Source organism: Cervus canadensis, chromosome 15, assembly GCF_019320065.1.
Source record: "Cervus canadensis isolate Bull #8, Minnesota chromosome 15, ASM1932006v1, whole genome shotgun sequence".
Lineage (NCBI taxonomy): Eukaryota > Metazoa > Chordata > Mammalia > Artiodactyla > Cervidae > Cervus > Cervus canadensis.
In genome coordinates, this window is record NC_057400.1 from 49,669,183 (window position 1) to 49,684,185 (window position 15,003).

The 15,003-nt window shown below is 36.2% G+C and overlaps 1 protein-coding gene across 1 annotated transcript in view; it reads left to right on the forward strand.

The window, feature by feature from the left end:
- The window catches only part of UBR3 (ubiquitin protein ligase E3 component n-recognin 3), a 155,498-nt gene that overhangs the window by 12,871 nt on the left and 127,624 nt on the right, over nt 1-15,003 (forward strand). Inside the window, exons 4-6 of the mRNA XM_043487759.1 lie at nt 6,673-6,739; nt 13,220-13,350; nt 14,473-14,701. Coding sequence (XP_043343694.1) covers nt 6,673-6,739; nt 13,220-13,350; nt 14,473-14,701 — 427 coding nt within the window. The remainder of the gene's footprint in view (nt 1-6,672; nt 6,740-13,219; nt 13,351-14,472; nt 14,702-15,003) is intronic.

The window sequence follows — 15,003 nt, forward strand, 5'->3', positions numbered from 1 at the left end:
AATCCTGAATATTCTTTGGAAGAACTGATGCTGAAGCTGAAGCTCCAGTACTTTGGCCACCTGATGTGAAGAACTGACTCATTAGAAAAGACCCTGATGCTGGGGAAAATTGAAGGCAAACGGAAAAGGGGACGATGGAGGGTAAAGATGGTTGGATGGCATCACCAAATCAATGGACATGAGTTTGAGCAAGTTCTGGGAGTTGGTGATGGACAGGGAAGCCTGATGTGCTTCAGTCCATGGGGTCACAGAGTCAGACATGACTGAGTGACTGAACTGAACTGAGATACAGATGTTCTTGAACAAATATCTATTTTATGCCATTTAAAAATTTCGTTAAAGCTTTTAAAGCCATATTGCATTTTATTTTGCAACTGTGGTCACAAATTATATGTTTGCTCTTAGCATTTATATTTGAAATTTAGTGAAGAGCTGAATATGGCTTAAGGATTGGAGTTTCTACACCCTTACTCTACAGACCCTTAGGGCTATTGAACAAACCCCTTTTGTGATTTCGTTCTTATAATTTAGCAAAGTACATGAAAAGGGAGACAGGATGAGAAGAGGGCAATGACATCTCAAAAACTGCTCTAGAGAGGGAGTTATAACAATTAGAAAATGTTGTAAGTTAGAATTGGAAGAGATCCTAGACTTAATCTAATTCTGCCAATTTGAAAAATGAAGAAACAGGTTTAAAACTCTTAACAGCAGCAGGATTTTTCCTGTTTAAAGTTTTACTTGAATGAGCATACTGCTGTCTACTTAATTTTATTCTTACAAGTTGTGTCAGATATTTGTCCCTGCTGTCCCTAGAGTAACAGAACATTATGTACTCAGCAGGACTATTTATACACATGACACTCTTCACACTACTACTTCTTACTGGTTTTGTGTGTGTGTGTGTGTGTGTGTGTGTGTGTAGCTAATGTGTAATAAGAGTTGAAAATGTTCTTTGTGTTGAATGAAGCCGAAATAAAACAGAAACACATTTTAACTTTATGAAGTACTTTAAAATGTGAATTTATGTTTATTCATTTTTTGTTTAGATTTTTCAGTCATCAGATAATTCAGTTCAAAAGAAAATTATCTCCAATATTATATGTACATGGGTGTAATAGAGAGTTTCTTAGAGAAAATAGGACCGTTTAAATCAAGATAACTTTTCAAGGAAAGATTATTTTCACTGTGGCTATTACCATAAGCAGTGTCCGTCCATTTATCTATGTGTATTAACCAGATCATTAATCTTTGTGACTTTGATATATTTAGCTGTTAATGCAAATTAAATAAATAAATAAACACATGTTTTTCCCCAGTGTAACCATAAAATTTGAATGTTCATTGTGGAAAAATTGACAAATAGAAAAAAGAAAACATTCACCTCCAGCTGTGCTCTCCAGAGATTACCACTGTTTATTAATTTGTTTGTTTGCCTCTAGTCTTCTGTATTTCGTACTCTTACATAAGAGAAATAATCACTTAACAAAATAAGTTACCATGTAAGTGTGCTCTCAATATTCTTGCTTTTATTTAAGAAAGAATCCAGTGAAGAGTTAAAACTAATTTGATCAAAACTTGTAGCAAAAGCAGGATTATTGCAATTGAAAGCTAAAGTAACTTTTCATAAATGAATTAGTTTAGTTCAGTCGCTCAGTTGTGTCTGACTCTTTGCGACCCCATGAATCGCAGCACACCAGGCCTCCCTGTCCATCACCAAATCCCGGAGTTTACTCAAACTCATGTCCATCAAGTCGGTGATGGGATCCAGCCATCTCATCCTCTGTCGTCCCCTTCTCCTCCTGCCCCCAATCCCTCCCAGCATCAGGGTCTTTTCCAATGAGTCAGCTCTTCACATTGGGTGGCCTAAGTATTGGAGTTTCAGCTTCAGCATCAGTCCTTCTCCTTTAGGATGGACTGGTTGGATCTCCTTGCAGTCCAAGGGACTCTCAAGAGTCTTCTCCAACACCACAGTTCAAAAGCATCAATTCTTTGTCGCTCAGCTTTCTTTGCAGTCCAACTGTCATATCCATACATGACCACTGGAAAAATCATAGCCTTGACTAGATGGACCTTTGTTGGCAAAATGATGTCTCTGCTTTTTAATATGCTATCTAGGTTGGTCATAACTTTCCTTCCAAGGAGTAAACGTCTTTCAATTTCATGGCTGCAATCACCATCTGCAGTGATTTTGGAGCCCCAAAAATATGACTTTACTTTTAGAGGTACAAGGTTTGATTTTTAATTAGTTATAAATGACATTAATGGTAAAAGATAAGAGTGGGGAATCACAGAAATTTTGGTGAGGAGGCCTTGGAAATAGTTAAGACATTTCTTTGCCAGTTTAGCGTTTGATTTTATGACATTCCTCACAAATGATCAACCTCTCCATAAACACTTCCAGTGGTTGAGAGCTGACCTAGCTTATGAGGCAACTCGTTCCTTTGTTTGATAGCTCTAATTATTAGGAATCTCTTCTCAATACTGTTAAATATTATAATTTTCCCACCTTTCTTCTTGTTTTCCCCTATAGAAACATTTTAATTTTACTTCCCTTAGACACCCCTTTAACTTTTTAGCTTTAGTTATACAGTATTCTCTGCTGTTGTTCATAGCTCTTTCACCTCTTCATTCCCTTTTAAAATTATGATCTGATTTGGTACAGAGTCACAAGGACAGCTTATCATGAAGCATGTTGTGGCTTCCTTTAGCCTAAGGTTTTTTGTTAGCATTTTAGCAGCAGTGCTAAACTGTGGCAGAAGCTCCAGTGGTCAAATGAAATACTCAGGTCCCTCACTCACTCACCCCTTCAGATTTACAGCTGACAAGTTTGAGAGCTCCCTCTCTGCTTTGTTTTGTAAAATTGATTTAAAGCAAACAGTCTCGTGTTACAGTGGCTTACATAAATGTTTTCATTTTATTCTAGTTTCTTAAGATCTCCTTTGGGTTTTATTTTTATAATCTGCTATGTTAAATGTTCGTTTAAGCCTTGTGTATTTTGTATTAACATTCTTTGAGTATTGTTTTAGCCAACTGTGAACTTAACTTGACTTCTTTTTATGGAGCTCATATTTTTTCATCTGTCCAGTAAATCCATCAAAGAAAGAAAGGTTAATTTGGGTTGAAAAACCACCTGTAAATTTTTCAGGCTAGGAGTTTGAATCTGTTTTCTGGGGGGATGGGGGGCAAGGTGGGGGTAAGGGTCTTCTCTGATATTGGACATAGATATCAAACTCAGCTAGGAAGGGAGTCTACCTGTGCCTGAAACACACATAGCAGTGTTGTCTACGTCTCTACTCAGGAACCTAGGTAACATTTTGAGTGTTTCTGAGAGCTGTATGAATGCTGTCTCAGTTGAGGTTGTTTATTTCCTCTTGTTCACAGGACCCGTTATTTTCCCCCAGGGTTCTATACTGTTTTCTGGTGGATAAAAAGGGAAGAACTCTAACTCTCCATCTTGAGTTTGGGGTGGGGTCTTGTTGTCATGATAACTAAATTGTTTTCATCTTCCTTAATGCCTGAACATCCCACCGCTGGAAGTTATTCCTGTTCGTTGAAACTGTTGTTTTTTCTTGGTATTTGCCTAGTGGCCCAGTAGTTAAGACTGCATGCTTCCACCGCAGGGGCGGGTATTACATCGCTGGTTGGCGAACTAAGATCCTACATGCTGCGAGGTGCGGCCAAAAAAAATAGAACTTGAAATAGATAATACACTAATCCATTATCTTGAGTAGATTGTTGTGGTTAGGATTGGAAATCATAACTAGTATTAAAAACATTCATTAGCTTAAAGCTATAATTCATTGTTATTGAATTAATAGAAAATTAATATTAACAAAAAGATGATGAAATTACCTATTACTCTATCACTTAGAGGTGACTTACTCTAATCATATATATTCTAACAGGTTTTATATATGGTATATTTTAGAGGCTCCGTGCTGTATATGCTATTCTGTAACCTGCTTTTCTTACTAGTGATAGTTTTAAACACCTGTAACAGAGAGTATATTTTAACAGATTTTATTTGTGTGTGATATCGCTACTTAAATGGTTTCATACTCCATATGCTATCCTTCATGGTATGCTTTTTTTTTTTTTCTATTTATAGTAATAGTTTTGAACATTTACCTGGTCATAATGAATATGGAACTCTAGTGTTGTTTTCTTTAGAGAGTATATTTGTGCTATAATTTATTTCCCTAATTCCCTGCTTTGCTGTTGGAAACCAAAGTTGTTTTTTTTTTTTTTTTGCCATTTTAAATAACATTGTGATGAGTGTTATGCAGATAGTCCCTATTCACTTGTCTGATTATTTCTTTAAGATAAATTCTTAGAACTGGAATTTCTGTTCCAGTGATAGATATAGTTTAACGACTTTTCATATGTGTATTGACAAATTGCCATTCAGGAAAATTGTTCTGTTATATACTCTCTCAAGTGTAGTATAAGACTACCCATTATCCCACCTGTTTAAATGGAGGTAGACTCCCTTCCTAGCTGAGTTTGATATCTCTGATGATGTCAGGCTAATCTTTGTCTCTAGACTTTTGTCTTTGTGCCTTCTTGGAATGACTTTCCTCTCCCTAGCTGGACTAATTTTACTTGTCCTTTAAAGCATAAGTTTGGGAAATTTTTAAAACTTTGTATTGTCATGGCCATTGCTTGACCAAGGATACACTTTTCACAGGAAGTTTTTATTTGAAATTATGAAATAATCCTAACCTGGAATATACTATTGAAAGTTTTTTTTTTTCTTTTTCTCTGGCCAGGAGAACAGTTTAATAAATGACTATTAGCTAAAATCTCAAATTTTAAAATCTTCTGGGTCTTGTGGCATGGTTTACATTCATGTATCTGTCTCTTATGGCTCAAAATTTCATAATGGCTGAGTTTCTCTTTGCACAAGGTGAGGGTGGCAAAAGAAGAGGGAGTGGAGTTTGACTGTTATTATTGCTGCCAAGTAGATGACCATAGAGGCCTGGCTTTGGTGGGGGTGAACAGAGGGCATATGGAAGTGCTTAGTAAATGCTGAATGACTGAGCTATGAGGTATCTTTGGGAACCCCCAAATTGGTCCTGAGGGCTGATGCTGGACTTGTCAGAAACTTGCAGTTAAGTCTTGGTATGTAGGCCAAGAATACTACACCAGTGGGTTGAGCCACAGCATAAAGCTGAGGCTTTTCTGCTTTGGAGGTTTGATTTAATTGAGAAAGTGTCTGGGAATTTGTACCATGGTTCTATCCTGCCATCAGCATAATTGGTTAGCACAACAGACAGTATGCCAAAATACTACCACACATGTCTTTATAATACCAGTTGGCTCATATATGTTTGGAAAATAGGAAAAGGATGTCAGTATAACATGGGAGTTTTGGATTCCTATGCAATCTTTCCTGAACTGTGCAATAGTTCAGGAGATCTGGGATAATGGGGTACAGTCATATCTTTTATCTGGAGAGAAACAGACGCTCATCTGTGAAGGGAGCAGGAACCTTTTCAGCAACATTTGAAGAAAATAGAACTGAGCACCTGCACCCATGGCTTCCTGCTTTAGAGGCACATTCCTGGCTTCACTGTTGGTTTTACTACTAGCAGGCTGCTTCCTTTGCTCCTCTTCCGTTTATGTTGTCTCAGCCAGCTAGCTTCCCACTCTGTTGTGGTGGTATGTTGTTAACATCCCGTGAGACATGCTCAAACCACTCCAAGATGTTTGCCTGGGCATTCAAATGATCTCCCCAGGTACCAATTATTGCTTTTGTTATTTATTTAGTTATACACTTTCTTGGTTACAGAATAGCTTGTGAATGGTCTGTCCCTCACTCTTCTATTTCCCATAAGCCTTGTTATTTTTAATGGGAGGTATTTTTTCAGGAACGGATATATCACATGTGAGCAGAAATACATATATTTTCTTCTTGGATTTCTTTCCTAGTGAAAGTGAAAGTGAAGTTGCTCAGTCATGTCCAACTCTTTGCGACCCCATGGACTACCAGGCTCCTCAGTCCATGGAATTTTCCAGGCAGGAGTACTGGAGTGGGTTGCCATTGCCTTCTCCAGGGATCTTCCCGGCCCAGGGATCGAACCCGGGTCTCCTGCATTGCGGGCAGATGTTTTACCATCTGAGCCACATAATAATTTGTTTTTATTAATATTTTTTTTGACCATCAACTCCAGCTTCTAACATACTGTGTTTTCAGAACTTGATCTTTTGAACTCGTTTGTTTGTATTAGACTCTTCAAAACTTTTCCTCTATTCATTGTTTTAATCCCCTTCCCCTTCTCCTCTTCCCTCCTATGCTAATCTTTTCCCTCCTCCCCTTTAGCTTCTTTGTGCATTTAATATTTTGTTTATAAGCTTAGGAAGATTTTTATTTTGGGATTTTGGGGCATTTGAGAGTCTTTCATTAGAGGCACAGATTAAGTTTAAGAACTCTTGCATTTTAATCCTAAGAATTTTCATGATATATTTAATTATAATGCTAATTTTAAATTAAAAGTTATCAGTATTAAAATATATTTTATTATAGCAGATACATAAGAGTAAAATTATTAATAATATGTAAACACACCTATATTTTATATTTAATATAATTTATAAGCATACTTAAATATACATAAAATATATAAATTCATGACTAGGACTACAGATAATGCTAATTTTGTTTTTCTCCAGGAGGATCAAGATGGGAGTCAAGGTCTGGGCAAGAGAAAGAGGGTCAAACTAAGCAGTAACACCAAAGGTATTTATATTTTGTTTTTTTTCTTGTGTTAAAAAATGCTTAATCACTAAGAGCACTTGGTTGGCTGGCCATCAAAGCTGTTTGAAGAGAGAGTTATGTTATTGGATGTGTTCAGTTTGGAGACAGTGTTGTTAGGGGATGGTTGTGGGGACCTCAGAAGTGTTGTTAGGGGATGGTTGTGGGGACCTCAGAAGCAAGTGAAACCCTTACTGTTGGGACTTCTGTTCATTGTTTTCTTCATAAAATGAGCAATATTATATTTGAGCCAGAAAAATAGTCTTTTTGTTGAATCTTTTGATTTGGATCCAGCGTTTTTGCTATAAAGCTTTAATTTGATTTGTATCTTTTTTTAATTCAGGGTATGCAATTTCTAGAATGAAAAAGGATGAGCAGCAGGGAAGTAGTGTGGGTATGTGTCAGAAGAAGTAATAAGAGTGAAAGAAAATGAGAATGAATGGCACTTAACACATATTAAGGGCTCAGTAAGGACTCAATATATATTGATGCAAAGGAGAAAGTAGATATGCCTATAGTGAGGGAATAGGTTAGTAATAAGTAATATGTATTGAACTTTTGTATATGCTAGACATAGTGCTAATCACAGCATGTGCATTCTGTCATTTAATTCTCACAGTAACCATATAAAGTAGGTTTTATTGTTACTACTGTTTTATGAATGAGGAATGAAGGTGTGTTAGGCATAACAGCTAATGAGAGGTAGGTCCTTAATTCAAATCCCAGAGTTTAAATGCTTTATCAGTATATTTTCTTGACCCTCTCCAAAAGCTTTTCGAGAGTACTTGTTATTGGTTGGTAGCCTGTGCTCCATTTTTGAAATGGATTTCTGAATCTTAGCGTAGTCTTATTTTCTGGGTTATCTGTTAGAAAGTCTCCAGAGGTTAAAATGTTTTCATGAAAAGACTATTTTTTCTACTGCGAAGTGTGTCTTTTGGAAAGTTTAAGACTGCTTGGAAAGGTGGAGCAAGCAGACAGTTTCAGTTGAGGCTCATTTTGTACGTCTGTTCTTAGTTACTCACGTTGCTATATTCAACTGATGGACTGTTAGCAGAGGGCATGAAATTTGATTTGCTGTCCAGGACGCACGCCTGCAACGTGTTCCCCTTTTTCTTGGCCCTGCAGAAAACCTGTAATGCCTGCAAGAAATTAGAAACCCATTTGGCCACCTGGCTCTTTGACTTAACCAGAATTATGCATGTGCTTACCTGAGTCCTTGAGACACATTTGAGTTGGAGGAGATTGTTAGGCATATACTTGAGTTTAAGCTTCAAGGATGTTCGGAAAATACCTCTCATGGTGTTAAGAGGTCATTGTTTTCCTTCAGCCTGGTCAAACTCTGGCTTAAGATACATTTTATGCAGACTTGATGTTGAAGTTTGTTTTCTTTATATCTGGATTTTTTGCATTTGAGATGGACCGTTGTCCCTTCCTTCCTTTACTGATAAGAAGAAGTAAAGACGTAAAACTTGATTAGTTATTTTTGGTTTGAGTATGTACATCGAAGAAATGGCTTTTTCAGTCAGTAGAAACTCTTTCCAAGAAGTGATTGTTGCTTTTGAAAATGTCTGAAGTCCAGAGTGGTTTAGTTTTTGTGAGAATTTGATTCAACAGTTTGAAAGCGAGCTGAAAATAAAATATGTAATGATGGACAAGAGGAGAGGCACTGTGCTAACAAACACATCACTGCCTATTTTCAAAAGTTCAGTTTTAAGGATGAAAAACTTAGCCCTAGAGGACTTCAGCTAACATGGCCAAGATGAGCTGGTGAGTTGCAGAGCCTGGACTCTATTGTCTAAATTAAAAGCTATCATTCATTTATACCACATACTGATTCTTCAGAAATTTCATTTTACAGTTTCGCTTGAAGTGGTTTTAGGTGTTGTGAAGGTCATGACAGTTTAATCAAGATTTTAAAGGTAATAATCATACATAAGTAATGAAAGTATTTCTAACCAGATTTCTATAACATAATGTATAAAACACATAACACATGCTTTAAATATCTTGGGAAACTGGTATCTTTTAAGAATGACAGTGAAGACATTGTGGTTCACCGCCGCCCCCCCCCCCCTTTTATGTCTGAAGATAGAAAAATTGGATTGTACATAACAGCAGCTATTTTCATTATAATAGAAGGCACAGCTTTTCTGGTGTATTTGATTATTTTATTTATTTAAAACAAAGTTAATATATCTTTATTTTTTTTTTCCATGAAGTTCAATTTATTTATTTATTTTTTTCCAATTATTTTTATTAGTTGGAGGCTAATTACTTCACAACATTGCAGTGGGTTTTGTCATACATTGACATGAATCAGCCATGGAGTTACACGTATTCCCCATCCCGATCCCCCCTCCCACCTCCCACTCCACCCGATTCCTCTGGGTCTTCCCAGTGCACCAGGCCTGAGCACTTGTCTCATACATCCCACCTGGGCCGGTGATCTTTTTCACTATAGATAATATACATGCTGTTCTCTCGAAACATCCCACCCTCACCTTCTCCCACAGAGTTCAAAAGTCTGTTCTGTACTTCTGTGTCTCTTTTTCTGTTTTGCATATAGGGTTATCATTATCATCTTTCTAAATTCCATATATATGTGTTAGTATGCTGTAATGTTCTTTATCTTTCTGGCTTACTTCACTCTGTATAATGGGCTCCAGTTTCATCCATTTCATTAGAACTGATTCAAATGAATTCTTTTTAATGGCTGAGTAATATTCCATGGTGTATATGTACCACAGCTTCCTTATCCATTCATCTGCTGATGGGCATCTAGGTTGCTTCCATGTCCTGGCTATTATAAACAGTGCTGCGATGAACATTGGGGTGCACGTGTCTCTTTCAGATCTGGTTTCCTCAGTGTGTATGCCCAGAAGTGGGATTGCTGGGTCATATGGCAGTTCTATTTCCAGTTTTTTAAGAACTCTCCACACTGTTCTCCATAGCGGCTGTACTAGTTTGCATTCCCACCAACAGTGTAAGAGGGTTCCCTTTTCTCCACACCCTCTCCAGCATTTATTGCTTGTAGACTTTTGGATAGCAGCCATCCTGACTGGCGTGTAATGGTACCTCAGTGTGGTTTTGATTTGCATTTCTCTCATAATGAGTGATGTTGAGCATCTTTTCATGTGTTTGTTAGCCATCTGTATGTCTTCTTTGGAGAAATGTCTGTTTAGTTCTTTGGCCCTTTTTTGATTGGGTCATTTATTTTTCTGGAATTGAGCTGCAGGAGTTGCTTGTATATTTTAATTTTTAATGCTTGATACACAATTATAGTAGCTTCAGGCTTTTCTTTGGCTAATACAAACTTGCAGAGAGTTATAACTATGAATTTAAGAATAATTACTACTAATTTAAAAAAAAAGAATAAATACTACTAGTTTTGTTCAGCTTTGTAATTATTTTCAGAAGCACTTATCTGGCAGGGATTTTTTTGGTAGTCAGTGAAATTCTCAATCATGTTAGTACCAAGTGAATTTTGAGAATTAAATTGGCTTCAACAATGTGTGCTGTAGGTTATATTCTAATTTTTAATTATAATCTTTTTATTCCTGTCACCTAATTCATTTGACCCCTGATTTTATTACTTTTTGACTTTGAATCTGTCAGTGTGACCTTTGAATATATTTTACCTCATTTCTTGCAAAACTGGTCATTTCTCTTTTAAATCATTGCCATGTCCTGCAAGTGGCAGGAGGAAGAGATTTCTGTTTTACAAGTAGAAAATTGTGAGATTTGAAAAATAAATAATTTTTATTTCCAAGTAAGAGCTGTGTAGTATAATTGTATTTCTATTTTTAGTCCTTCTGCATATGGCTTATTCTGAAGGCTCCATTGAAAGGGAGTTAGATGGGGGATTAACAGATATTTTTGTCTCTGTGTAGTTTAAATCATAGTGTTTCTAGATTAATGAATTTGTTATTCTGAAAATAGTGGTTGTTAATTATTAATGGGAAATTGGGTTAAAGTTGTATCTGATTTGAGTCTTATTAAGCTCAGTGTTTTACGAAAAAATCAAGAGAGTGATTAAATACTGAGTTGTTACTCTTTTAGACTCATTACCTGAGGAGATCATGATGTTATTGTTTAGTCACTAAGTTGTGTCTGGCTCTTTTGCCAGCCCATGGACTGTAGCCCATCAGGCTCCTCTGTCCATGGGGTTTTCCAGGTAAGAATCCTGGAGTGGGTTGCCATTTCCTCCTCCAGGGGATCTTCCTGACCCTGGGATCAAACTTGCCTCTCTTGAGTCTGCTGTATTGGAAGGCAGATTCTTTACCACTGAGCCACCTATGATATGAACACATTACTCAATAATAGAAGAACTGTAACATGGGGATAGGATTGGGGTAGGGTTAATTAAAAAATTCTGCAAGATTACCCTGGAAGACTACTTGACATGTAATTAGTTAGGACTGTACCTGAGTATTTTGATTCATGTGATACTGGTTTTTCAAATCTCTTATCTGACTCTAGTTCTTGCTTAAGCACTGAACCAGTCCATAGTTGACACTTGATGCCCTTATATAGAGTTGATAATTCAGAGCAGTATCCCAAGATAGTTTGCTTTAGTAAAGATTAATAGAATTTTCTAGTTCATTTTGAGGGGTAAAAGAGAACTGAAGTATTAAAAACATTCAATTCACACTTTGCTGTACACCTTGAAACTAACACTGCATTGGTAATCAAATATATTCCAGTGTAAAATTAAAAAAAATTCAGTTCCTCGTGTACCAGTTGAGACCTTTCTGTTGATGCAGCAAGGTAAGGAGGCAGAGATAAGCAGGAGAGAGCCTAAGGTGTGCACTCCTCAAGGAGTGGCACTTGGCTTTAGAAATAGGCTTTCCAGGAGTTACTTTATTCCCCCTTCGAATACCTTTTAATTCAAAAGGGACATCCATTTCCTGTTTCCTCTATGTATGAAGAGGGCGTCTTGAGTCCAGTGCAAGTAAACATAGCTAACATTCTATGTGTTTCCTGGTATGTTCCTACCAGAAGAGAGTAAATGCCTTTGTATATTAGAGTAAGCAGTGCAATAATGACTATTTTCTCTAGTGAAGTTAGCATTTCATTTGTGAAGGATAATTTTAAAGAAATAGATAAATTATCCTATAAAGATTTTCAAAGCAAAATTGGAGTTTGTCCTTAATAGTATGTTTTTAGTTTAAAATTATTACTATTTAAATTATGTGCCATGAATATTGTTCTTGTAAGATAATTGTTTTAAATCATAGTAGAAATTTTAGATAAAGGGCTTATGCTTCAGTTCAGTCACTCAGTTGTGTCCGACTCTTTGTGATCCCATGGACTGCAGCACTCCAGGCTTCCCTGTCCATCACCAACTCCCGGACCTTGTTCAAACTCATGTCCATTGAGTCGGTGATGCCGTCCAACCATTTCATTCTCTGTCATCCCCTTCTCCTCCTGCCTTCAATCTTTCTCAGCATCAGGGTCTTTTCAAATAAGTCAACTCTTCGCATCAGGTGGCCAAAGTATTGAAGTTTCAGCATCAGTTCTTCCAATGAATATTCTAAAGGACTGATCTCCTTTAGGATGGAGTGGTTGGATCTCCTTGCAGTCCAAGGGACTCTGAAGAGTTTTTTCCAACACCACAGATCAGAAGCATCAATTCTTCAGCGCTCAGCTTTCTTTATGGTCCAACTCTCATATCCATCCATGACCACTGAAAAAACCATAGCTTTGACTAGACAAACCTTTGTTGGCAAAGTAATGTCTCTGCTTTTTAATATGCTGTCTAGGTTGGTCACAGCTTTTCTTCCAAGGAGTAAGCATCTTTTAATTTCAAGACTGATGTCACCATCTGCAGTCATTTTGGAGCCCAAGGGAAAAAAGTCTCACTGTTTTCCATTGTTTCCCCATCTATTTGCCATGATGTAATGGGGCTTGATGCCATGATCTTAGTTTTTGGAATGTTGAATTTTAAGCCAGCTTTTTCCACTCTCTTCTCTTTCACTTTCATCAAGAGGCTCTTGTTCCTGTCTGTTTTCTGCCATAAGGGTGGTGTCATCTGTGTATCTGAGGTTATTGATATTTCTCCCAGCAGTCTTTGGTTCCAGCTTGTGCTTCATCCAGCCTGGCATTTTGCATGATGTACTCTGCATATAAGTAAAATAGCAGGGTGACAATATGCAGCCTTGACATACTCCTTTCCCAATTTGGAACCACTTCATTGTTTCATGTCTGGTTCTTATGTTTAAGGACAAGTAATTATTTTTCTAGTAACTACTTTATGTTGAATTATAAGGACTAAGTATTTTATTGTACTGTGGACATTATAGAAACAACTTGATATTGTTAGTATTATCATTTGAATTATTGAAAGGATAGCCTTGATTTTTAGGCATATTCAGATGTTTGAGGTTGCTGGGTTGTTATAATAAGGTTTAAATGAGATGAGCAACTTAAATCATCAGGGTGATAAATATTATTTTTCTTATGTAGATCAATCCATAATGGATGTTTTGAAACATAAAAGTTTCTTAGAAGAGCTATTGTTTTGGACAATAAAGTATGAATTTCCCCAGAAGATGGTGACTTTCTTACTCAACATGCTTCCAGATCAAGAGTATAAGGTATCTACATTTTTTTCCTTCTTTTCTGAACTTTGGTCACCTTTCTTTGCCTTTTCAATTTTAAATCTTTTGGATATATTTCTCAGCTCAGTTGCCAAAAGAGGGCCTACACAAAAAGCACAGTATTTTAGATCTGAGTCAAAGCATTTTTACAGAGCGGGATTCTTAGGGTTACCTTTCTGCATGAGTCTTGGTCCAGAGAAGTTGCTGGGGGACAAACAAAAGCACAATTACCCAAATAAATATATAGTTAAAAATTGTAGTAAATTCTCTAAAGGAGAAAGATGCAACATGCTTTGAGAAAATGTTTAATGGGGACAACTGAATTTAGATTGTGAGATTCAGCATTGGAAAAGCACAGAGTTAGTAGCTTCTGGCCATAACTGTTAAAGACACGATGGTATTGACTCATGTACACATGTAGATGAGTGAAGTCTCTAGTCTCAGAGGGTGTGGACCCACCAGTTACTCTTGTATGGTTACGGCAAAGTTATACAGCCTCGTGTCTGAAAAGACAGTGAATCATGGGTTAGCTCTTCTTATGGTTTAAGAAGTAAAGCCTCTTTAGGAGTGACATTTTAATAATGCTGTTTTTTGTGTTTATGTCTACTTAAGAAAACAATAGACGAAGTGTATATGGTACACAAAAAAGAAAACTTAAATATTGGTTGGCTTTCAGATCAAATAGAAAAAATATCATTTCTTTTGGAGTAGTCACATTGACTCACTTATTGTTCAGTTGTGTAAACAACTTAATGATTTTCAAATGAGACTTTAGATTTTATTGCTAAAGTAGTTAGCACAGGACGAAGACATACTTTGACATTGGTGAATTGATACCTTTGTGCAAAGTGAAGATTTGTGTTTTTAAACCATCTTTGTAATTGCTTTAAAACTTTAATAATGTAAAATGCATATTGAATATTTTTTTAACTATCAAACTATTTTGCTGATTTTCAAAAAAGGGACAAATGTGAGACTACCATCATTGAAATTACTTTTCCAATTGTCTTGGACATTGTCATTAGCTAATCATAGCTTTAAAATGCTGGTATAATATGTTGAAAATGTGTTATATAACTTAAACTTTGTTTTTTTCTTTCTGTTTAAAACATTTTACAGGTTGCTTTTACAAAAACTTTTGTTCAGCATTATGCTTTCATTATGAAGACACTGAAGAAAAGTCATGAATCAGATACTATGTCTAACAGAATTGTGCATATTAGTGTTCAGTTGTTCAGCAATGAAGAGCTAGCCAGACAGGTAACAGAAGAATGTCAGCTGCTGGATATTATGGTCACTGTGCTGTTATACATGATGGAAAGTTGCCTTATTAAAAGTGAGCTACAAGGTAAACTCAGAATTATTTTCACTGGTTTTATAAGTACACTTTGCATAACTAGCCTTAAAAATTCTTTTTATGCTTAAAAGTAACTTTTAAAAATATTACAAAATAATACATATTTGTTAAAGCTTGAAAAATTTTAGCAAAATTTAGAGAAAAAACTTTAAATACGGTTTTGTTATTAACAAACAGCTTGTTAACATCTTGGGATGTTTCATTTCTTTTTGTGAGCTGGGTATTTTTGTAGATAAGAATATGTACTTTAAAATATTCTGTCAAGTATACACATTAAGAACATGTTTTTAATG